General features: G+C 43.7%; 6 protein-coding genes across 6 annotated transcripts, besides 3 other annotated features; 3 read left to right on the top strand and 3 right to left on the bottom strand.

The window, feature by feature from the left end:
- Positions 1-1,771: 1,771 nt before the first annotated feature.
- Positions 1,772-4,225: a mobile genetic element.
- Positions 3,524-3,934: a mobile genetic element.
- TSTA_112530 (uncharacterized protein) lies at positions 4,139-4,718 on the top strand (the record flags this gene model as incomplete). Its single annotated transcript, XM_002481366.1, has 3 exons — positions 4,139-4,253; positions 4,338-4,617; positions 4,661-4,718. The coding sequence occupies 3 exons, from the start codon at positions 4,139-4,141 to the stop codon at positions 4,716-4,718; spliced, it is 453 nt and encodes a 150-aa protein (XP_002481411.1).
- A 1,456-nt stretch (positions 4,719-6,174) lies between these two features.
- Positions 6,175-7,446, top strand: TSTA_112520 (Acyl-coenzyme A:6-aminopenicillanic-acid-acyltransferase 40 kDa form, putative; the record flags this gene model as incomplete). The annotated part of the gene is made up of 4 exons (XM_002481365.1): positions 6,175-6,210; positions 6,269-6,443; positions 6,513-6,658; positions 6,727-7,446. The coding sequence occupies 4 exons, from the start codon at positions 6,175-6,177 to the stop codon at positions 7,402-7,404; spliced, it is 1,035 nt and encodes a 344-aa protein (XP_002481410.1). The 3' UTR covers positions 7,405-7,446.
- Positions 7,447-8,630: 1,184 nt separating this feature from the next.
- Positions 8,631-9,900, top strand: TSTA_112510 (acetyl-hydrolase, putative; the record flags this gene model as incomplete). Its single annotated transcript, XM_002481364.1, has 2 exons — positions 8,631-9,752; positions 9,850-9,900. 2 exons carry the CDS (start codon positions 8,631-8,633, stop codon positions 9,898-9,900), a joined length of 1,173 nt encoding a protein of 390 aa, XP_002481409.1.
- Positions 9,901-13,087: 3,187 nt separating this feature from the next.
- TSTA_112500 (toxin biosynthesis ketoreductase, putative) lies at positions 13,088-14,335 on the bottom strand. Its single transcript, XM_002481363.1, has 4 exons — positions 14,174-14,335; positions 13,560-14,088; positions 13,390-13,489; positions 13,088-13,332 (listed from the first exon to the last, which is right to left on the bottom strand). Exons 1-4 carry the CDS (start codon positions 14,214-14,216, stop codon positions 13,258-13,260), a joined length of 747 nt encoding a protein of 248 aa, XP_002481408.1. The 5' UTR covers positions 14,217-14,335; the 3' UTR covers positions 13,088-13,257.
- A 583-nt stretch (positions 14,336-14,918) lies between these two features.
- On the bottom strand, positions 14,919-17,030 carry TSTA_112490 (uncharacterized protein; the record flags this gene model as incomplete). The annotated part of the gene is made up of 3 exons (XM_002481362.1): positions 14,919-16,841; positions 16,898-16,945; positions 17,007-17,030. 3 exons carry the CDS (start codon positions 17,028-17,030, stop codon positions 14,919-14,921), a joined length of 1,995 nt encoding a protein of 664 aa, XP_002481407.1.
- A 958-nt stretch (positions 17,031-17,988) lies between these two features.
- On the bottom strand, positions 17,989-21,885 carry TSTA_112480 (cell division control protein Cdc4, putative; the record flags this gene model as incomplete). The annotated part of the gene is made up of 3 exons (XM_002481361.1): positions 17,989-18,634; positions 18,690-21,425; positions 21,487-21,885. The coding sequence occupies 3 exons, from the start codon at positions 21,883-21,885 to the stop codon at positions 18,506-18,508; spliced, it is 3,264 nt and encodes a 1,087-aa protein (XP_002481406.1). The 3' UTR covers positions 17,989-18,505.
- Positions 21,660-21,697: a microsatellite.
- Positions 21,886-22,656: the final 771 nt, after the last annotated feature.

Below are 22,656 nucleotides of genomic sequence, written 5' to 3'. Positions count from 1 at the left end.
AAAAGAAGACATTCAAGTGGAACTCATCAAGATGGATTGACCAGACAATATCGATGAATTTATTGAATAAGCTGTCAAGATCAACGACAAGCTGTACGAAATTAAGCAAAAACAACAAGAAATACAAGGATAGAGACGCCACGGGACAGCGCTACCAGCAAATCAATAATGACATAGGCCAGGCAATTATGGGCAGAGATGACATGACCTATATGGACCAATGCCAATGGAACTAGATGCGACCGCAGAAGCAAAAACCTATGAAAAGAAGAAAGTTAGGTTCGACAAAGCTATGGTCAAATGTTACAACTGCAATAAGACAGAACACTACGCGAAAGAATGCAGAAGTCCAAGAAAAGAAAGATAGATTAAAGCAACGTAAGAAAACGGCTTTAACAAAGAAGATCAAGAAAGATACGCTGAATGGGATAACAATTATAGCGTTAACGACTATCAGAATGATAGAGATATATATAGCAGCTTCAGTAGAACAGAAAGCGAAATAAACCTACACCTCACAACAATGCATGCAGAAGACTACGAAGAGGTAGGAAATAAAAACAACAGGGTTGACGATTATCCAGAAATCGATGACAAGCCTGAGAGCTAGTACCAGGACGCTCAAGAACGGACAGAAACAGAAATCCCCACAGACAATAAATAGGAAGAAATTAAAGCACTAGGAAACCCATGCAGATCAGATTGTCAAGTGCTATACAAAGACCTGAAACATCTAGGGCATGGATCTATTGCATTTATCTTCTGTAATGACGATTGGTGCAGTATGCATCTAGGTGCAAAGCAAGGGAGTAGATATTTTCCGAGACCACACCAAGAGATAAAGCCAGAAAACTGCAAATAGCTAAGAAGGGACAACGAAGAACCCTCAAGGATCAGTTTAGCAAAAACTGACGATACTGCTATGCCCAATACAGCGAAGCAGTCGGCAGGGACTAGGGACATGAATAAGACCCAAAAGCCTAAAAGACCGAAGCAAAGACAACGAACACTAGTATCACTAAGGAACAATGAGGAAAGTCTAGAAGAAGACAGTAACGCTATAAGATAGCAAAAGATTAAAAATGACATAAAGTAGTTAATGCATGAGTGGACTACACTACAAAAAGAAGAAATCGAACGAATCGGAAAAGCAAAAGATTTGAAAGCCACTACACACGGACAACACTTCAAGATAACGGCCAATATCTTAGGAAGTGACATACAAATCATAATTGATTTAGGAGCAACCGGGAACTATATGGACCCAAGAATGCAAGAAAAACTATAGATACTAGGATAAAAGAAACCTACACCGATACCATTAACAGGGCTCAATGGAGAGAAACTGTTAGAAGAAGGAATCACTAACGAAACAGGATAGTTAGCCATGAGCATTGACAGACACCTTGAGATGATCAACTTTAATATTGTGAAACTAGGAAGAGACGACGTAATCCTAGGAATACCATGGTTGAGAAAGCACAACCCAGAGATCCAATGGGATAAAGGACACCTATATTTGACAAGATGTAGATGTGGGACAACCCAGACTATAAAAGCCTCTGAGACGACAGAGAGCCAGGAGACTGACATTCAGGAAACAATGAATACTCCTCAATAGGATGAGACCAAGGGCAGGGTCATCGCTAAAGTCACGGAAGAGATTACGCTGCACAAAGAATAAGAGATGTTTAGGGAACTTTTAGAGAAAGCGGCAAAGGAATGACAACTCGCAAGCAGTACGAATGTTGCGTTACTAACAGAATACAAGCAGTTCAGAGATCTGTTCGACGGAACATACCAGGCCTTACCAGACCACAATGAATGGGATTATACTATTCTACTCAAGGAAGGAAAAGAGCCAGTACCTCAGAAGATTTACCCAGTGTTAGGAAATGAAGAAGAAGCTCTAAAAAAATATATCGAAGAAAACCTAGAAAAAAGGTATATATAACCATCAACATCATCGGCAGGATACCTAGTATTATTCGTTAAAAAGAAAGGAACAACAGATTTAAGAATGTGTGTTAATTTTTAGCAACTCAATAACATTACAGTTAAGAACAGTTACCTCTTACCACTGATTACAGAGATACAAGATAAAGTTCAAAATAAGAAATAGTTCACTAAACTTAATATCACCAACGCGTATAATCACCTCAGGATCAAGGAAGAAGAAGAATGGAAAACAGCATTTAAGACTAAGTTTAGACATTTTGAATATTTAGTCATGCTATTCAGACTCACCAATGCACCAGCAACATTCCAGAGATATATCAACAATGTGATCTCACTATATTTGCACGACTTTACTATCGCTTACTTGAATGACATTTTAATATTCTCCAACAGCATGGAAGAACATGTGAAACACATGAGATTAGTACTCGAACAACTGAAAACGGCAAAACTACAAGTGAAACTGAAAAAGTGCGAATTCCATGTACAAGAAACTGACTTCTTGGGACACAGGATCACATAAGAAGGAATATAGATAGAAAAAGAGAAAGTTCAGGCAATCAAGGATTGGCCTCAACCAAGGAACCTCAAGGAACTACAGTCATTCATTGGATTGATCAACTACTATCAACGATATATTGAAAACTACGCAAAAATCATGACACTGATGTTCAAGTTACTGAAAAAGAAAATACCATATGAATGGAAAGAAGAATAACAAAAAGCATTTGAAGAAGCTAAAAAACAACTTACAACGGCACCTATTTTGGCACAACATAACCCTAAATTACTAACAATATTGGAAATAGATGCATCAGACTTTATAATTGGAGCAACTATGACTTAACCAGGAACAGATGGAAGACCCAGACCAGTTGCATATTACTCAAGAAAGCTCATCGACGCAGAACTCAATTACGAGATACACGATAAAGAACTGTTAGCTATAGTGTTAGCACTTCGGCATTAGAGGGTATATCTCGAAGGAGTAACATTCCTAATATGAATTATTACAGATCACAAGAATCTTACATACTTCACGACAACTAAGGTATTGACAAGAAGACAAGCCAGATAGTCAGAACTATTAGGAAATTATTAGTTTACTATCGAATACTGCAAAGGCAAGGAAAACGAAAGAGCAGATGCTCTTAGCAGATGACCAGATCATGAAGAAGGGATTAAAAAACCCAAACCAGCACTGCTACAACTAAACAAAGAAAGACACTTGGAGTATAATCCACAAGTAGTTACACTTGCAGCAACAGCAGAAACAACAACAGATTTAGAATTATAGGATAAGATCATTGAAGAAACAGCCAAGGACAATTTAATTCAGTCTTTAATTAAAAATAAAGACGACAAAGTTACAGCAATAGAAATAGGATTAGTATTTTAGTATGGTTTAATCTATGTACCAAAACCACTAAGGAATGAAATCATTTGACTGAACCATGACACTTTAACTAGCAGTCATCCAGGACAACTTAATATAATGGAACGAATCACCAGGAATTACTACTGGCCACAAATAATGAGAGATATTAAAATCTATATTAAGGAATGCAATGCATGTTAGAAAAACAAGATTAGCAGACACCAACCATATAAGTTACTACAGGAAATCAAAGCACCAGATTACCCATGGCAATAGATTACGATAGACCACATTATCAAACTACTAGAATCACAAGGATATGATACTATTCTAGTAATAGTAGACAGAATGACAAAATACGTACACTTCATACTGACAACAGAAGGAACCAACGCTAAAGAATTAGCAGAAGAACTGATAGATGGAGTGTTTCAATACCATGGAATACTAGAGATCATAATCTCAGACAGAGGACCTATATTTGTATCAAAACTATGGAAATCAATGATGGACCTTATGGGAGGAGAACAACAACTATCAACAGTATTTCATCCACAGACAAACAGACAGACAGAAAGGACAAACCAGACATTGATACAATATCTATGACACTATGTGAATTATCACCAGGATAACTGGGCAGAACTACTATCTATGGCTCAGCTGGCATACAACTTAGCAAAACATTTAACAACTGGTGTATCACCATTCTTTGCAAACCATGAGCGAGAACCACGATTAATGGGATAACTAAAATTCAAGAAATCAGTCAATACCTCAGCAGAAGAAAAAGTACAACAGATGAAGGTGTTATATTTCTATCTTCATATAGAAATCATCAATCAAAACAAACTTACGACGGGCTATTATAACGAAAAACATCAGAAGGGACCTAACTTTAAAAAGGGGGAGAAGGGTTACCTTTCATAAAAAAATATTTAAACTACTAGACCAAGCGACAAACTCGATCACCTACGAATTGGACTATTCAAAATTGAAGAAAAAATTAGTGAAGTTAACTACAAACTGAGACTACTCAACACTATAAGAGTACACCCAATTTTTCATATCTTATTATTAGAACTAGCACCACAAAACGCTAAGACACAGGAAGAAATTACTATTGAACAAGAAACCTATAAAGTTAAAAGCATATTAGCAGAGAAAGAATCACCAGACGGAAAACTCTATTACCTAGTCAAGTGGAAGGACTACAGCATCAAGGAAAGCACCTGGGAACCTATTGAGAATCTTGTTGGAGCTGAGGAAGTTCTAGAGAGGTATCGCCGAAGGCATCCAATGAACTGGAGGGAAATTGTTTAGAACTGGCGAGCCATGTATCAAACTCCTCGACGGTCGCAGCAAGAGCACGGGATTCTAGTTGTTCTCGCATAATCTTAGCATCAGCAACAGCCACTTCGGCCCTAGATGGAGGGTTTTTGGAATCCATGATTTCTAGCAACTTCTAGTTATGAGACTTTATATTCACACCACGCTCTTTAAGGAATTCCTGTTGATAGAATAACCTCGCTATTTTCGCGGACAGTTCAGCCTGTTGAGATAAGGCTTTGGAAAGTTCACAAGAAACTTGTTGTTTAGACTCTTTAAGTCTAGCCCATTCTTTTTCACTATGAAAGTGGCGTTCGCAAGGACGACTACAACAAGTGCAAGCAGCACACTTTGAATTTTTATCATCTATCATGCAATCGAGATCATTAAAGTGACAATGTTTGTAAGGAAATTCGACAATAAAACTGTTCTTTCGAATGAGTGAGGATTGGAGGATACGATTCTTCAATAGATCAGTTTTAAGGCGTTCAGGATCTACTTGAGATTTTAGTTTTGGACAAGGCATAATGAAAGCATAAGGACAACATCACTTACCAACGGAAGAAAGCAGGGTCACGCTGGGAATGAGGGCGCGTCTTTCTACTTATACTATCGAGAACGATAGGCTGAGAGAGGGGGAGTGATGTTACAAAGCTGAATTGCATGACGCTAAAAGGTACTATTACGGAAAAGGAAAGGTTTCAAATTACAAGAAGAAACCAGTACCAGTCATAAATAGTAAAGCGTACTGTGCAATCAGAAGATAGGAATTATATGATGATAAGAAAGATATACCGCTATCTTATCAGGATAAGAGTATACGAAACAACGCAGTCTTATTGGAAGAATATCGTATACTTTATACTTGCTACTTTTAAAGTATATGGTATAAAGTATACGAAACGTGGGAGACTGGATATATAAGGACGCTCCTTTACCATCATGTATTTAGTTTCTCATAGCTCTTTGACATAAGTCACTTGAATACAACAGTGAGAGTCAGCAAGGCATTCTAACTCGTACAGGCACCAGGCTGTACGGGGGATCTCTTCTATCTTAGTTTGTTACTATTCCCAGTCACTGTCTCATTACCGTTCGATACTTCGTTACATACACTCCATCACGCTCCACTATCTCATTGGTCGAAACCTGTGCGAGGTTCAATTATCCTAACGTATCACGACGCACCGCTGTTAGAACTAAGGTGGATCCAGGTCCGTGACAGTGAAGGAGGTTTCGAATCTGTCTGTACCAGCCTGCGTCACCACTGCAATAACCATAGTCTATTTGGGAAACGGTTACGGTCAAGGCCAGGAGATAACCACGTCGATTCCCCGCTATCTCAGCTGAGACTTAACTAATAAATAAAGCATTAACCGAAGGAGAGCTTGCCGGGGATTTAGGTACCTAGGTATAGGAAGATAAGAAAGTACGGGAGATTAGCTCCCTGTGTTGCATTAATCCCTACGAAATATCAAGTCAAGTCCAGTGATTGATTGAGTACCAGAATGTTGGAAGTTCATTGCTCTGGGACTCCTTACGAGGTGAGCAAAAAGGGTGTGAATGTTTCCAGTAATGAGAATTGACCGCAACCTTGATTAGATTGGTCATCGCCACGGCAGTATTGCGAAGGAACAGGTTGCAGGAAGCCTGAAGTTCTACCAGGCATACTTCTTGTTGAAATCCCAAATGGATTGGGCCACGGCGAAAGCACATGCAGCAAAATTCTTGCCCTTGCTACAAAAAGATTGGCCTCACTATGAGGAAGAGATCAGAGGTACACGATTGCTCGTTAACAACTAAGAGATTCAACAAAGGTTTACAACTGACGTATTTTGATCCATAGGGATTGCTGACGGTTGCGGACACACGTTTGAAGATATCCTGGCTCTTAACGTGCGAACAGAAATTTCTATGGGTCTCATGGCCGATGGCTGTACAGCATTCTACTGGCATCAGGGGGATGTCTCTATTGCTGCCCAAAACTGGGATGTAAGACTACAACCTATGACTGAAATGAAGTGATAAAGCTTCGGCAAGACTGACAACATGAAAAACAGTGGGAGCGAGAGCAGCGCGAAAACCTGATCACGTTATATATCCAACAAAATGGTCGACCAAATATTAGTCAAATCACAGAAGCGGGAATCATTGGTAAGATCGGACTTAACTCTACCGGAGTGAGTGTAACACTTAACGCGATTCGTGCCCGTGGTGTTGATTACAACCGGCTACCCACGCACATGGCTCTGCGCGCCGTGTTGGACAGTTCATCGAGGGAGGAGGCCATCTGCATATTAGACAAATCGGGTCTCGCTGCATCATGTCACATACTAGTGAGTGATCAGACCGGAGGCACAGGACTAGAGTGTAGCTCTGTGGACGTGAAACACTTAGAACTACGGGAATGCAAGGTGACACATACCAATCACTTCTACGTGCCACATGAGAAAGGCGTAAAAGAAGCAGTATTTCTGGAGGATTCGTTATATCGGGCACGTCGGATTAATGAGCTGCTTGAAAGCACGACCGAGGAGGGAAAGTCTTTGACAGTGCTAGCAGCAGAACACATACTTGAAGACGAGGGCAACTTTCCAGGAGCTATCAACCGGGCTTCTTCCGATACAAGTGGTGCAGAAACACTCTTTAGCATTGTGATGGATCTGGAATCTAAGACAGCAAGAGTTAGATGGGGCAGGCCAACGGAGGCTATAGAAGCATTTGTTCTTAGACCTTAGCAGCTACGTAGATGCTACGGTTAATGGTTATTACCCTTGGAACTAGATTGAGGAAAGAGAAACGATTGACTCAGAAAAACATAGTAGCTTCCTCAATACCTATAACCAAAGGAAGGCTTCTCAATGATTATACTATTATCAACTTTAGTTGCTTTAGTATAGACGTAAAGAGCATCGCAATTATTAATAATAACATACATTATTATTCCGGGGAGTTCTTCATCTCTGAATTCTAAGTCCTTCTTTTTATTATAGCTAGGTTCTACTGTAGATCAGAATGTAAATCTAGGATTACTTCTAGTACAGAGAAACGAATCAAACTGACTGTATCACAAATATTCTACCTATGAAGCAGGAGGGCTATCTTGTATCTACCAGGAGTACTCATAAATGACAATGTATATTCTCATATTGGCATTGAGGTCATGGCTGTTCGTACCTAGGTAGGGCTAATCCTATATCACAGCCCTTATGCCTACCTAGATAGGTAGGCACTTTCCTAATTAGGTAAACTTCTGATGCGATGCAAATAACTTCCACTCCGTGATTGATCAATAGGGTATCTCCTTCGCCAAAATTTACTAGTTCTATAACTCACTCTTCTCTACTACTATACTGGCTAATTCCACCAATTCGCTTGCTTGCATGATAGCAAATATGCTAAGCTTCGCCTTAAGCACCTTGTACATCCAGCACCGTACACAAGTGGAACAATAGCAATTCAGCAAATATCTACAAAGACTTACGTAACCTGATACTGGTCCTGGCAGTTTACTGTGCCGCTCTGATCGTATTTGTAACTCATCCATTATGTTGAAGGTCGTAAGATGACACCTAACGGATCATTTCTGTTTTCATGAGAGACGTAGATAACAACACAAAAGATCCCTCCAGTTAAACGAAATACATAAAGGTAGACTCTAAATATGGCATACACACGTATAGGCACATGTCTTGACTTTATCAATCCGGTGGACAGTATAATACCAAGGTATTGAAGTAACAATACGTATAATTATCAGACATGTATTTTTCACTTTACGGGTCGGGCGATTGAATCAGTGACTCTTGAGTGATACAAAGAAGCATAGCGCAATGAAGGCCTCGGAGCTTATTCTAAAAACAAATACTGACTGGACCGTCCAGTTTTGGTTATCTTCAACTTCCCTTTCTCGATCAACAGTTGGCTCTCATCTATCACAGACATTACCTAGTGAACCAGCAAAATGACCGATAATTGGGATCCAGCAAAGCCACTGGTAGCACGTCAGCCACTGAAGTTCGTTTATATACTCTACTATATCCTCACGAGTGCAGTCAGTGTTCCAACCTGGGCTATACTGTACGGAATCCCGTTTCTGAGGCCGGTCTCGTCATGGTCCTACAAAACAGCTCTCGTCAACAAAATCTCCTATCATCTTTTGAAATTTCTTAGCATGATCCGCATTCAAACACCACAGCCTATTACTCCAGGAAATGAAACAGACCTCTTCGTGGTACTGGAACCAGCAAAGGATCTCAAGAAGACCTACACTGGGCTTCTCGACAACCCACAGATCCAGCCTACAACGGTTGGTGCGTTCTGGATTCCTAATCTTAAGCACTTGGCATCTGCGACTTCGTCAACTAATAGTAACTGGATTATCCTTCATTTTCATGGCGGTGCATACGTTCTACTCACCCCAAGAGATCCTGCCGTGCAGCGAGGGCCCAGACAGCTTTGCGAAGAACTCCCAGCAGACGCTGCCTTATGTCTAGACTATAGACTCTCCTCGAAACCCAAGAGCAGCTATCCGGCGCAACTTCAAGATGCTCTTACTGCCTACAACTACCTCATTCACGACCAACAGATTTCGCCATCCCGAATTCTAGTTTCAGGTGATTCTGCTGGCGCTCATCTTGCCATCACTTTCCTTCGTCATCTCACAACCCACCCAGAGAGCGGACTGCCATTACCTCGGGCTCTTTTACTACATAGTCCATGGCTTGATCTAACTGAGAAGAAATTATCTGTTGACAATATTCAAAAAGGACGAGACTATGTTTCTGATGCCTTTGTGCAATGGGGTGCCACAACATTCACACCTGCCGGATCACCGCGGGATGCAGAATTTGTGAGCCCATTCTATCATCCCTTTACCAGCCCTATTCCGATCTGGGTTCAAGCCGGAGGTGTTGAGACGCTCTATGCCACTATCGTGGAATGGGTTAACAAAATGAGGAATGCCGGATCTGCAATTGAGTTGTACACTATGGAGGATATGCCGCACGATGTTTTTCATTTGTCGACTGGAATGGGTTTGGAGACTGAGGCACGGAAAGCTCTTCGTGCTGCAAAGGCTTTCCTGGTGCGTACTCAGTGTGTCTGACGTGGGTGTTCTCTATCCTCCTTCAGTACTACGCAGATCCAGGGTTGAAATTCAAATACTTTCCATCTATTGGTAGATTAAGGACTCAATACAGGTCATCTATTTTACACAATTGTCTCGATTGTGATGTTTCTTACAAAATTAAATTTCTGACACAAATGCATCCCCGGATTTCAGTTCCGGACGTGAGGGGTCAAATCCCGGAATTGCAATCGTGTACCGAGCGGTATTGGTAATTCATTTTCACCATACAAAGTGAACAGCCAGCGCATGACTATCTTATGTGCGCCGAGGCAACACAATGCATACGTTCATGGGTTTACCGCATACGCATTGCCAAGTACTGGATCAATGTGAATCTTGAAGTCAATATAATTGAACAGGCAAGAGACCCCCGACGACTCTCCTATCCGTGCTACTTGCAATGCACTGGAGACGTCCGGGAATCATTCAGGTACCTACACCCCAGCTTAATAGCATTACAGCATATTCTCTTCGCGTCCTCAGAGGCAATTGACTGGGTGAACGCGAGGTTGCAGATTAACGGCGCAGTATGAGGCTTGAGGGGAAAGATGAGGGGAAGATGACCAATTAACTTGGAATGATATAACCTCGGCTGCTGTCGGACTATTAGTTTGTCATAGAAATTACATTGTCCTGCTAGCCCGCGAGATCTAGAGTTACTGGAGATGATAATTACATCACAATCAGCTTTACACTTTGAACTCTAGTCTAGATGCTACTAAGAACGCTAATACGTGGGAATAGCTGCGGATCTTTTGATCTTTCTTGTGAGGTACCAAGGAGTTATAAAACATGTACAGAATATAAAATTTAACTGATTCCTCGAAATGTCCTAGTTCCTCAATTCTCCCTCCTCTGACACAATCCTACTAAGGGAAAGCCAAGGACGCTCCAGATATCAAGAATAGCACCAAGACTTGGGTTAGATTCACAACACCGTACCGTTGTAAGCTCTGGTAAAAGCATATACCCTGGACCCTCAACTTTTGCATGGAAAAAAGCGGCCAATGTACCGTGTCCCATAAGGGATTTTCCGCTTCCACCGTGTGCGCCTATAAACTGGGACAGTTCCGACTCAAGTCAGATCTCATGCTCAACAGAGTTGACTACATTAGTCAGACACTTTGCTATTTGTGTCATTAATTTGACAACGTGGACGGATCCAGCCAAACCGGTGTGGTGGAAATTTGTGGAGAGTCCATTCTAGGACCTTGATGGACCAAATCCCCGTCCTTTAGAAGGTGATTACGATTTATGAAACTGGCCTTATCACATACCTAAAGGCAACTATCTCTGATGAAAGCAAGTCTCAACTTTTAGCATCGGTCTTTCATGTCCCCAGCTAATCTCAAGCCCCGAGCTAGTTTATATCCCTCTTCGAGACGCATGGGAGAGCTACGAAGGAGTAGCAAGGACTTTGCAATCCGACTCGCTTGTTTAATGGTGAATGATGACGCGACTAAAAGCTGCTTGAGAGATCTCCGTGAAAAAATTGAGATTATTCGCAGCGCTGAAGTGCTACCATGATTTTCTCGGAAAATGGGGAAGCTTTCTGTTTGTTAGGTTCTTTTACTGGGGCTCCATCCACGGAATTCCAACGATGATAGTTGCAGTGGCTACTGGAGCTTTCCAGCATTCAATCTATGGGCTTATTTAGTGCATATCGGTGTCTATTCTGGTTAGGTTATACCGAGCCGAGATTCATGGGACTCTGGAGAAGGCGTGCAGAGGTGATCGAAGAGCAATTTCCGCAGCCATCGGGCCGTATTAACTGGCAGCAATCAGGACATCATTAGCTAAATGAAGAAAATAGGGGTGCAGATATTGGTTATTATCTATTACATTCACATGTCCTGAGACTCTAACTACTGATGATATTTGTTGGATTAGTTAAGTTGATCCGTACGATCTAGCTAGAACATAGTTATAGCATAAGGCTCCATCTAATAGACTAAGAAGAATATTTAGCAAATGCATGAGTGATGCACTTCTCTATACTCTAGAGTACTAGCTGTCCTGTATAGTTTCCCTCAAGGCTAGACTTTGGTGATAGATGTGGTAACTCACGAGGCTGCAATGTCCATAAATTGCTGAGTCTATCAGGCGCGTGCCAGGCACGTGTTCAAATTGAAAGTCAAATATTCTAGAAATAAATTTGATCTTACAAATGGATTGTACTGTAAATAAAATATGCATTGATACCATATATGTTATGGGCTGACCCCATATGGGTGGTTCGGGACAGGGCCCTCACTAGCACCGTTCACGAAGCTATCTTCTGATCTAGCAAGTAATCCTAGTTGACCAATACTTACCCTCCTAGTGTTATTATTCGGGGTATCTGTGCTGATCCTAGTTGGTCGATACTTAGCCTCCTGGAAACTGGAGTTATTGATCGGGGTATCCGGATTTACAAAGGACACTCTATAGAAACAGCACGATTCTCTGTCTCTATATTAAGTGGTACGCGCAGCCAGAATTTGCATGTTTTTTCTTTTTGCTTCTCATGTATGTTATCATCTTAGGAATGAACTTATAGTGTTTCATACGACAGGACTGGCCCGTAACAATATACTACCGTATATTACTATTTTGGACTGATATTATTCCTGTAGTAAGCCATAGCTATGTGTCCTGGTCTATCTTGGCCGCGCTCTAATTCAACGGGATTATTGTTTTCGAGTGTCAAGTCAATTGTGCAACATATTGTACCTCGCAACGAGTAATCGATTTTCTCGCTGTCTCGAGAACCGAATCATCGCAAACTGGGTGGCTAACGTGCCAGTAACTCGACTGTACCTGATAAGGATCTGGGCTTAGAGATGTACATGGCTTGCAAAATAAGACCATACGCACAAGTATTCTTTCTTTAGGATGTCGCATGGTTTCGCAAACCCCTGCCAGACATAAAATCGTGTTGATACTACATGTCTCTCTTGTGATTTTCCATTCAATTCATCGTGGATTACAAATATTGAATTTCTGAGACAGATATCCCTAGCAAACAATATTTACAGGGTGTTGAGTACCTTAATTATGGTATTCTGATATGTTTTGCACCCCATTTCTTGGGACTCGCCCAAAGATCGGGTATGGCTTGTTGGTTCTCACTCCCAGCTGATATTGCCGTAGGCATAGTTGGGTCCTACCCATGCCCGACATGTCAATTAGTACGTACCTCAATTTGTTCCTTTAATATCTGTAGCGTAGTCTTCACCTGCGTTAGGAAAAACCCCTGGATAACGGAGAGAAAAAGACAACAGAGATCGAATAGAAGCAAATATTGGAAGTAAGTGACTGAAACTAATCCGATATTGACTCGCGACGTACTACTAGATGGTTACAATTCTGGATAAAAACTTAACAAGCCCAAAGACGTCTCCTTTTTCTTGATAGTCCTACAAGGATTCCAAGGTTCTTTTTTTAACGGTCTCACAGGTCCTAATCCCGGGCTTAGGCTTTACCAAAGGATATCGCTCCCGGTCATGATATCGATAAAGTTTCCCGACATGCCTTCTTTCGTTGCTGCAGACACCTAGACCAAATTCAGTCCAATATGTCGGAGAAAACATCTGGTTATAGTGGGACGTACTATCTCAAATATTTTGTCGACTGACTTCTCCACCGTCAAAGGCGGTTCAGATACATTGACAGCATCGGCATATGCTTGCCCATTATCTGTCTTGACCCAGCTATCCGCCACGTAAATCAGATTTTTTTCCAACATCGCTATTCCGCACACAAAGAGATAAGTATAATTACCCTGGATGCAAAACTACAGCCGTCAACTTCTCATTTTCCATGTGCATCTTCCTCACGAAATAATTCGCCGCCGCCTTCGATGCGCCATACCCACCACAGGGCGATTTATCGACATAGGTAACAGAACCCAAAGCGGAGCTGATCAGAATGAATTTCGGGTTCGTTGATTTCTCTAGAAGGTCCTTCCAAAGCTGTTGATAGAGTCTCACGGGACCGAGGGTATTGGCTCGATAGAAATTTTCCAGTGCATCGATAGGTGCGTCGAGAACGCTGTCAAATGGCTCGCCTATACCGGCATTTGCGATGATAATATCGATCTTGCTAACGCCGGTCTCAGAAGACGTGAGCGACTCGCGTAGTGCAACTGCATCGACGTTGGATGCGCTGTCGAGTTTGTAGATGCCGTGCAGTACGCCGGCGTTGGATTTTGGTAGTGCGTCGACAACGGCAGTCGTGTTGCTGCGTGCAGTGAGGATGACGCGCGTGTTGGGTTGTTGAAGGTAGAGTTTTGCAAGGCCAAGGCCGAGACCTGATGAGAACGTTAATGATCTCATCCTTTGTGGGAAATCTTGAGGTCCCTGAGATGGAGTAAATAATCCGGAAATTGCACTCACCCCTGTTCGTGCCGGTGATGAGCACCACAGTTTCGTTGGACATGATGTTAACCTTGGTCTCGCACACTCTATGGCTTAACGGTAGTAAATGAGGTGGGTAATTTGAAATTTGGTGAATTTAAGAGGGATATTGACTATCAGATCATGTAAAAAGAGAACTACAAGAAAAGATGAGGATGAATCGTTGGGAGAAAGCATTTACACACCCCCACCTAGAATAAGTCCAAATCCCAAAATAGCCCCAAATAGCTAGCCCAACACTCACAAACTGAAAATGGTGAAATGACTCATGACTCGCTACAGTCTGTTGTAGCTTCTATTCTTGGGACTATAGAAATCAACTGGGCTGAGCAAACTATTCTGAACCTGGCACCTCGTCTAGAATTGCTATTGATGCTCTACCAGTACTACATTCTGCAAGCAATTTGCATCGCATTCGCTGACAGTTGTAAGTCACATATTCATCTCAGAAGAAAACGTGAATGATTCTCGCAGACTTTAATATTCAAGACAGAAAGGAAGGTCCTCGTACAAGGAAAAGGGAATGAGTAGTAATAAGCAAGGAAACCCGGGACAAAGTGAGAAGAGAGTAGCCGAAACTTGGTGGATTAGGGCTAAATTTCCTTTTCGGGTGCCCCCACCGAAGTAACTCCTTTTCTAAAAGCGTCCAATTAGGAAAGTAGAAAAAAAATCACCATCACTCCACATCGCCATCTCGCTGTCTGATTTTGGTCATATCAATATCCTAAGACAGTGGCTTGTATGTGAAGCAATCGATACTATCCAGTATCTTCCACAATTGCTGATGCTCCGCCGCACCATTGATAGACATCTCCGCCTCAAGCGCACCCCAACTAGCAGCATACGAGACGATCTTCATCTGCTGATCCGGATGCAAAATTCCATTGACACCCATCGCCTCAGCAATAATGCGTCGCCACAAATGTAATGGCAACCCAAATTGATACTTGGAACGATAGTTACCAGTCGTTGTAGCTATCTTGCCTCCACAACTAAGAGTGGTAGGCGATGAAGATGATGGATGAACCCCCCCATCTTTCTTGGTATCCGATTTGCCTCCTTTCAGAACATGTCCACTGGCCTTTATATCATGCTCGCTTTCGATTATACAGGGATAATTTGGCATCGCTGCTGCGACCGGTGGTGGATTAACCTGCAATAATGGATTCTCGGGGGTATGGTGCATTGCGGGGAACATGTGATCAAATGTCGATGATTTAGGATCAAAACGCAACGAAGAAATGAGCGCCCCCCTTGGGATGTCGTCGAATTTCGTTGACCACCCATCTACGACTGTCCTTGTTGAGAGACATCGTGGTGAGCTGGATAGCGGACGTTCCTGAGAAGATATTCCAGTCAATAGTTGGTCGTTCAGTTTTGGAGATGCATGTCGCTTATCGACTGGAAGTGATGAGCGGGTTGCGTCTTGTCGACGCAATTGTTCAAGTCGTGATTTCTTAGACGCGGCCAATTCCTCTTCGACTGGGGTGGGACGACTCGTAAAGTCCAGCAGGATTGCTCGAGAGACGGCCAGCATTCGCAATGCACAATGCCAAAGAACAGATTTCCGCAGTCCTTCGGTGCCCAGCGTATGGATTCGCTGCTGACTAGTGGCGCGACCAAGATTCACGGTCAGTGCCTGGCGGTGCCGACGGCGACGTTCCCGTTCCTCTTGATTGCGTTCCATCTCTTCGTGGTCCAAGTCATCGAAGTTAAATTCGTCAAAGTCAACAGCAAGTTCGTCGTCGGACTCGTTCTCGGCGATAGACCGTTGCATCTGTTCCATAAGTTTCATAAGTCGGACTGATAACTCGCTGATACCATCGTTTGGCAACCAATAGATACCACCTGCACCGTATTCAGATGGGGGTAGATTGAGGGGCTTGCCGCCAGGAAGGAATGGAAGAAGCGTTTCTGGAGTGCGATGCATTCTAATCATCTCAGCAAGGTGGATTATAGCTCCATTGGTCATGGAGACATCCTGCAAAATGAGATATGGAACTGATCGTAGACCCCGGGTGCATGCATAGCGTCTGAATTCTGCGTCGGTGTATGTGTGAGCCTTGGAGGGTGACGTCTGACTTCGTCGAGAAACTTCTTTCGTAGCTTGGCTCACGACAGCATGCTCACCACGCTGCGTAGTCTCTTCAAGTTCAAGATCATTCAAATGCTCGTCTTCCTCAGAGTCCACGACAGTCTCGACGAAGTCAAGCTCACTGCGAATGTAAACCCGTGCCAGAATTTCAATTCCCCTGGCCCCCAGAGAATTACCACTGAAATCAATTTTCTTCAAGACGCAGCACTGGCTGAAGGATTGAAGAAAATACTTCCATTTCTGCGCGTCAGAAATCGTAATAATGCTGATATCATTATTCGAGACATCGAGCTCTTTGAGATCCCGTGAGCTGAGCTGAATGATTTTAGCAAGCTCCACAAGCGCGTTGACGGTAAGCTGATTCCCCTTCAGGTGTAGTTCTTGTAACTTGTTGATTCCTTGAGGGTATTCGGGGCTCGCGGATTGCAACGCAATACGTAGATCGAGGATGAATTCGTTGAAGCCATCGTCTGTTAGTTCTTTACCAGAGATGTCGATTTCCAGGACAGGGTCTCGGACTCTGAAATTAGGAGTGGAAGGGATTCGCTTGTTCTGTCAAAAGTTAATATGTATGTTTATATCAATGGAGAGGCAGATTGTATGCATACGAGATCCTTTTTCACAGCTAGACCAGCTTTGACGCCACTGATCTTTCTCTGTAGGCTTGGTGTCAGCAGATACATAAAGTCTAAACAAATATACTAGCATCTCACTCACAGAAGTGTAGTTTAGTCGTACCATCTTGGTTGATTATGGCAGAGGACTGGTCACGTTTTTAGAGATAGCCAGGTGTTACAGAAGTCCAAACTTCAAGATGTCCAAGACGTGAAGAAATAAGATATAAAGAAAACTAACAAGCGTGAGCTAATATGATAACTCCTAATCATGAAGACAGAGCGACCGGAGAAAAAGCAAGATGATGGATACAGAAAGATGTAGCTGAGAGGAATGAAGAGGAGAAACAAACACATAAAGAGGACAAATTTATAAGGCTCTTATGCCCCAGCTAGTCAACTTTATTGTAGGTAGGTGACGACTTTTCCTCTCACACAAGTTGGCAAACGGAATGGTGAAATCGGGATTAAGATGGAAGGGAACACCCATATAACTAACGTAAGAAAATGTAGAGCATAGATGGATGGAACTGGGTGTAACACAATTATCGAATGGAGATTGGACAGGCAGGACACTACAGAATTTAATGGCATGTATCCATCAGCAGTCTATAAGATTAAGCTTAAAAAAAAGCCAAGGCAATTACTAGAAATACCCTGTGTTCTTATTTTTTCAGCAACAAACCTGTCTGTTGTATGAGGTCAAGGACAATTGGGTACTATGAACAGAAATAAAAATAAATGCTTGACACAGCTGGAGCCATCAAATTCGATGGAACTGACCTTGAAGTCTAACCCATCATTTGTGGAAATGGACGACATCTCTATACCTTCATGTACCATCCTTTTCTCCTAAGGCCGAAAATCGTAGCACCCAAACAATTTGTGGCTCCAGAATCATGGTGTCCAGATAAAAAGATCTGCCTGAGGTTACAGGTGACTAGGTCGCATGTAAATTGCATAGATGCTTAGATCATTGGTGTAATTATATCTGAGCTGGTTATAACTCAGGGAGTGTCTCCTTGAATGTAATCAGGCAACTTTTACGACAGTCTAAAGTAATCACATTCAGATACTGTGGGTTCAAGATGACATGTTTGTTCATGCTTTTGTAAATTGCATACATCAATACACTTGATATAATTGAGTCGCACCCCCCCGTCGATTGCAAATACACAGCTGAAAATGCTGAAGAAAAAGAGAAAAGCATGGGAAATACAGGAAAAATGAATGAATACACATAAACATATCGTAAATGTAAGATGAAAGACTCCAGTCCTCTTGCTATGCCCATAGACAAAATAAAATAAATGATGCCTGTAATCAGCAGAAAATGCTCGACAGACCTCGAGGATATCGGAAAACGTCGCATGTCGTAACTTTGCTCAAGCCCGAACCAATCCGAACACCTGCCAATAAAAGATGCCATATGGAAATATGAAAGAGAGTAATACCGCCCACGCTATGCAATAATGCAAACCCGCAAGATTAAAAGAAGTTTGTGTCATGAAAGGGGTATCATTGGTATGTTGAGATCCTGCCGAATCATCGACTGCTCGACGGATTCGGCTCGTATACAAGAGATACTTGGTGTCGTACCACTTATTCTGTCCCGTCAAAATCGTCCTCATCGTCGTCGTTGTCAACGGGAAAACCAAAGCGGTCCACTAGTATGCGTTTACCAAGTCGGTATTCAGGGAGACCATCTCGAAAAGCACCAAAATCGAGAACCTTTGAATCGTTAGTAACCGAAAATAGCGTAATCTTTACGAGAATGAAAACATACCTCAATATAAGTCATGCCGTCTCGCTGAACAGCTGCTACACAAGTGCGATCATTGAACCGCACTTGCCATACGCCACTAAGGTCTCGAAGGAGGTCCTTGACGCACTCGCCCGATCGTACATTCCACATCTTGAGTGTTCTGTCAGATCCAGATATGATCTTTTCGCCGTCATGCTGGAAGCAGGTGATGGCTCCGGTGTGAGCAGTCAAATTGTTCTTGCACTGGCCGTTCTCTGGGTCCCAAATTCGCAAGGTTGAATCAGCCGCGCCAGAAACCAAACGGTCACCCTTGAGATCTAAGAGGCCCACAAGTGAAGTGTGACCTTCAAGATTGTAGAGCAAGGCGCCAGTATCCAACGACCAAACTTTAACCATGTTATCCATAGAGCCGCTAATACAACGGTTCCTCTCCACGTCCAGAACGACACTGTAGACTTTGAGCGTGTGGCCTTGTAGTCTATGCATACATTCACCATTAGAAATTTTCCATACTCGAACAGTGCAGTCATAGCTTCCAGAAACTAAAGTATCGCCATGTGCCGCGATGGCTCGTACTGAATATTGATGGCCCGATAGAGTTCGTAAGAAATAGGGACAGTCCGTGTCCTCAGCATGTGAACTAGCATCAAGATAGTATGGGTCGGTAGGCTTCGGCAACTTCCAAACCCGCAGATTCGAATCGCGCGATCCCGTAATGATAAGAGGCTCCTTAGGCATCATAATTGAAGATCCATCTGGATTCTTTCCGACTTCAGCGGGAAGCAAGATCTGCAGACACCGTACAGTGGATGTGTGGCCATGGAATACCTGAGTGCACTTGGCCTTCTCAATATCCCACACACGCACCGATCTATCCGTAGATCCGGAAACAAGTGTATTCTCGTGGTACTCCAGAGCCCAAACACCACCTTCATGGCCTTCGAGAACAGATCTCAATGCCCCAGTTTTGGTGTTGTAAACATGGATCTTGGTGTCATCGCTGCCAGTGAGGATCTTTTCCGAGTCAAATTGAAGACATGTGACGACATGGCGATCATGAGCACGGAAAGCCAGATGCTTTGGCTTCAAGTCGGGACGCATCCAGCCTTGTCGGATGGCCAAGTGGCGGCGATATAGCGACTTATAAAGATGCAAACTACGGAGTGAGCTCAGGCCAACATCAGGATAGGGGATAGCAATGGCTGCAGCATTGGCAGCGGCAGCGGGCCCCTCAAGGACTGATACCTCGTTTACCCAGTCTAAAGAATCCGAGACGGGGGATTCAGCCCTGCGAGATGACAGCAATTTCCGTCTAGCAATCTTTCGAGTCGGAGTTTTATTGGTGGCCTTCCTTTTTGAACGACGAGGGGAAACAGAATCCAGAGAAAGTGCGTTAGACATGAAACTCGACGAAAGAGCGTGCGATGTTTGACTCAAGTCGGAATCGTTCTTGAGGCTTAAAGATAGATCCCTTTCCCAGTCCTCCGATCCGTTAGGGAACTGCCAGCCCCACCCTTCTCTAATGGCTTGCTGAAGCTCTCCAGGTGGGAGCTGAAAGCCATCCCTCTCAAACAACTCTTTCCAGGCTCGTTCATCGGAGTTGAGGATGTGTCGCCATTTCTTTGAAACCTGAGATGCCCGGCACATAGTCTGGTAGTCGAAGTATTTCACGATGTTGAGGGTCAACTCTGCGGGTAAAAGAGCCAAGAAATCGCACTTCAATGCAGGGTTGACAGTATCGGCCACAAATTGCAAAGTGGGTTTGGGGCAACGTTTCAATAGTTGATACATCATGTAAGTCTTCATCTCGTCTGGTATGGCTTCGAAGAATTCTAGCGTGGCTGGGATATCCATCAAAGACGTCGGTCGTGACTGGATAGCGTTCGCGTTCATGGAACGTTGACTAGTCGACGCGTCGTGCATCGTCTTTTGCCGAAGGGAGTTGGATAGAACAGGTATGTGATTGTCCAAGCTGGAGTCGGTATCTGTTCCTTGGTCATCAGGAAACTCGAGGAAGTAATCCGGGTTGTGAGTATTCATGGCGGTCACTGGAGATAGACTTGGGCTGGGAAGGCACATGTCCTGGCCAAGCACTGAATCATGACTAGACAGACTAGTTGGAACTGTTTGTTGACATGGCTGCGACTCTTGCGTGCCTTCATTACCTGCGGCCAGGGTTTCAGCAGACCCGTCGTCTTCTGTACCAGACTGGGGATCTTGGTCATGATAGTCCGAGGAGACAAGCGTCATAGAGCCCGGCTGATGCTCAAGTGCTGGTGTTGCCTCTACCAAGTTCTGACGTTTAACACGGGGTTTTGAAGCGAATGACTGGCTGGGAGATGAGGTCTGGGAAACATCAACGTCGCCTTGATAGGATGTAGCAGAGGTTACCAACTGTCCTGCTTTCTCAGTATGCAGACGCTTTCTCAAAGCAACATGTTGATCAAGACGGAAACGAGTTGTTTCGGTTTCAGGGGTGGCCAGGCCGGCCACTGACGAATTCGTGGCGGAGGCAATGCCACCCAGGCGACTCTTTCTCTGCTGCGACGGGGTGCCACGTGAATCTGAAGGAACCATTAAAGAGCGTGTACGTCTGCCTGATGTGTCGGGATATTTGAATGGCGAGACAGCTCGACGTCTGGTTACTGCTGTATTCGAGGGATAGGGAACAGAGGTATTCTGATTGGGACCGTCATAGCCTGCGACCGATGTGAGTACACCCTTGGACGACCTCAAAGCGGCATGCTGTTCGTTTAACTGCGGGAAGTCGTTAGTTAGCAAGAGATGTTTACAAGGGAAAGCAAGAGATCACACGAACCTCGTTTATAGCGGCATCGGTATCTTCTGGTTCATTGAAGATCACCGACTGGCCATCGAGTTCAAACTGGAATTTTCGTAGAGCGGCCGGAGTGGGATATGCAGCAAGAGGGTATAACTTGGGATTCAGTTCGCGAGCTGAGCGTGGAGGATTCAGGATGAGCGGGGGAAAGTTGGTGGTGGTCGTTGTGGTGGTGGTGACAACGGTGGTGCGGGTAGCCGGGGCGAACGAAAACTGGCCGATACTGGGTGAGGGCTCAACAGTGGTTGTGACCTCTCGATGCATTTCTACGTCTCGTATGCGAGCGGACTTGGACGATGCTGGTCGAGACATATTATCGGATAAACCTAGGATCGGTGACGCGTCTCGCACCCGAGGTCGCGAGCCCGACACCTCCATTGCGTTGTGAAGCGGCAATATCGCCGAAGTTGTAGAATACAGGCAGGATGAAGGTGGTGATTATGGTTGTATGAGAGTTGAAACTATTATGTGCATAGCACGTTGTTGTTGTTGAAAGTTGTAAAGTGCAGAGACTAAACAGTGGAGGATGAGCGAAAAGCAGTTCGTTTGCACTGGCCACAACGCCCGGTTGGTAGGGCGAGATTATGGCCGATCTCGCAACTAGAAGGTCGAGGGAGACATTGTGGAGATGATACAATAATGAGAGCGAGATGATCGATCAGGGGATGCTGGGGAATATTGACATGACTCTGCATGGAGGGAGAGTTGGAGATGGAGCGGGAAGGTGGGAATCGCCGGACAGCGGGAATTAATTGAATCTGGAAGGCGGGATGGCAGCCTGAAAAGTCAGGACACCACTTGCTCTTTTCGGAGTCAACTGGATTCTTGGCGGCTTTCTTCTCCCATCTCAACAGACATCCTACTCTTCATACTGCTTGCTCCGTGACTATACTTCGATGATTACTTCTATCTTTTTTTGCTCGCTTTGTGTGACTGGTCTAGATGGCCCCTTGAGCTCCAAACACGGATCCACCGTCGCCTTGTTTTGATTGTCTGAGATCTTGTTTTCAACCATCTGCCGACCCCTTCTTCCTTCGAACCCTGACCTGCGTTTACACAAACGAATAACATGCGTCTTTTCCATGGGTCCCTCCGCACATACTACGGCTCCCCTTGAGATCTAATTTGGGCCGACTACGTATATCAATC

Source organism: Talaromyces stipitatus, genomic scaffold, assembly GCF_000003125.1.
Source record: "Talaromyces stipitatus ATCC 10500 scf_1105507295555 genomic scaffold, whole genome shotgun sequence".
Taxonomy (NCBI): Eukaryota; Fungi; Ascomycota; class Eurotiomycetes; order Eurotiales; family Trichocomaceae; genus Talaromyces; species Talaromyces stipitatus.
The sequence above is the reverse complement of the archived record's forward strand: the minus strand, read 5'-3'. Positions and strand labels throughout refer to the sequence as shown.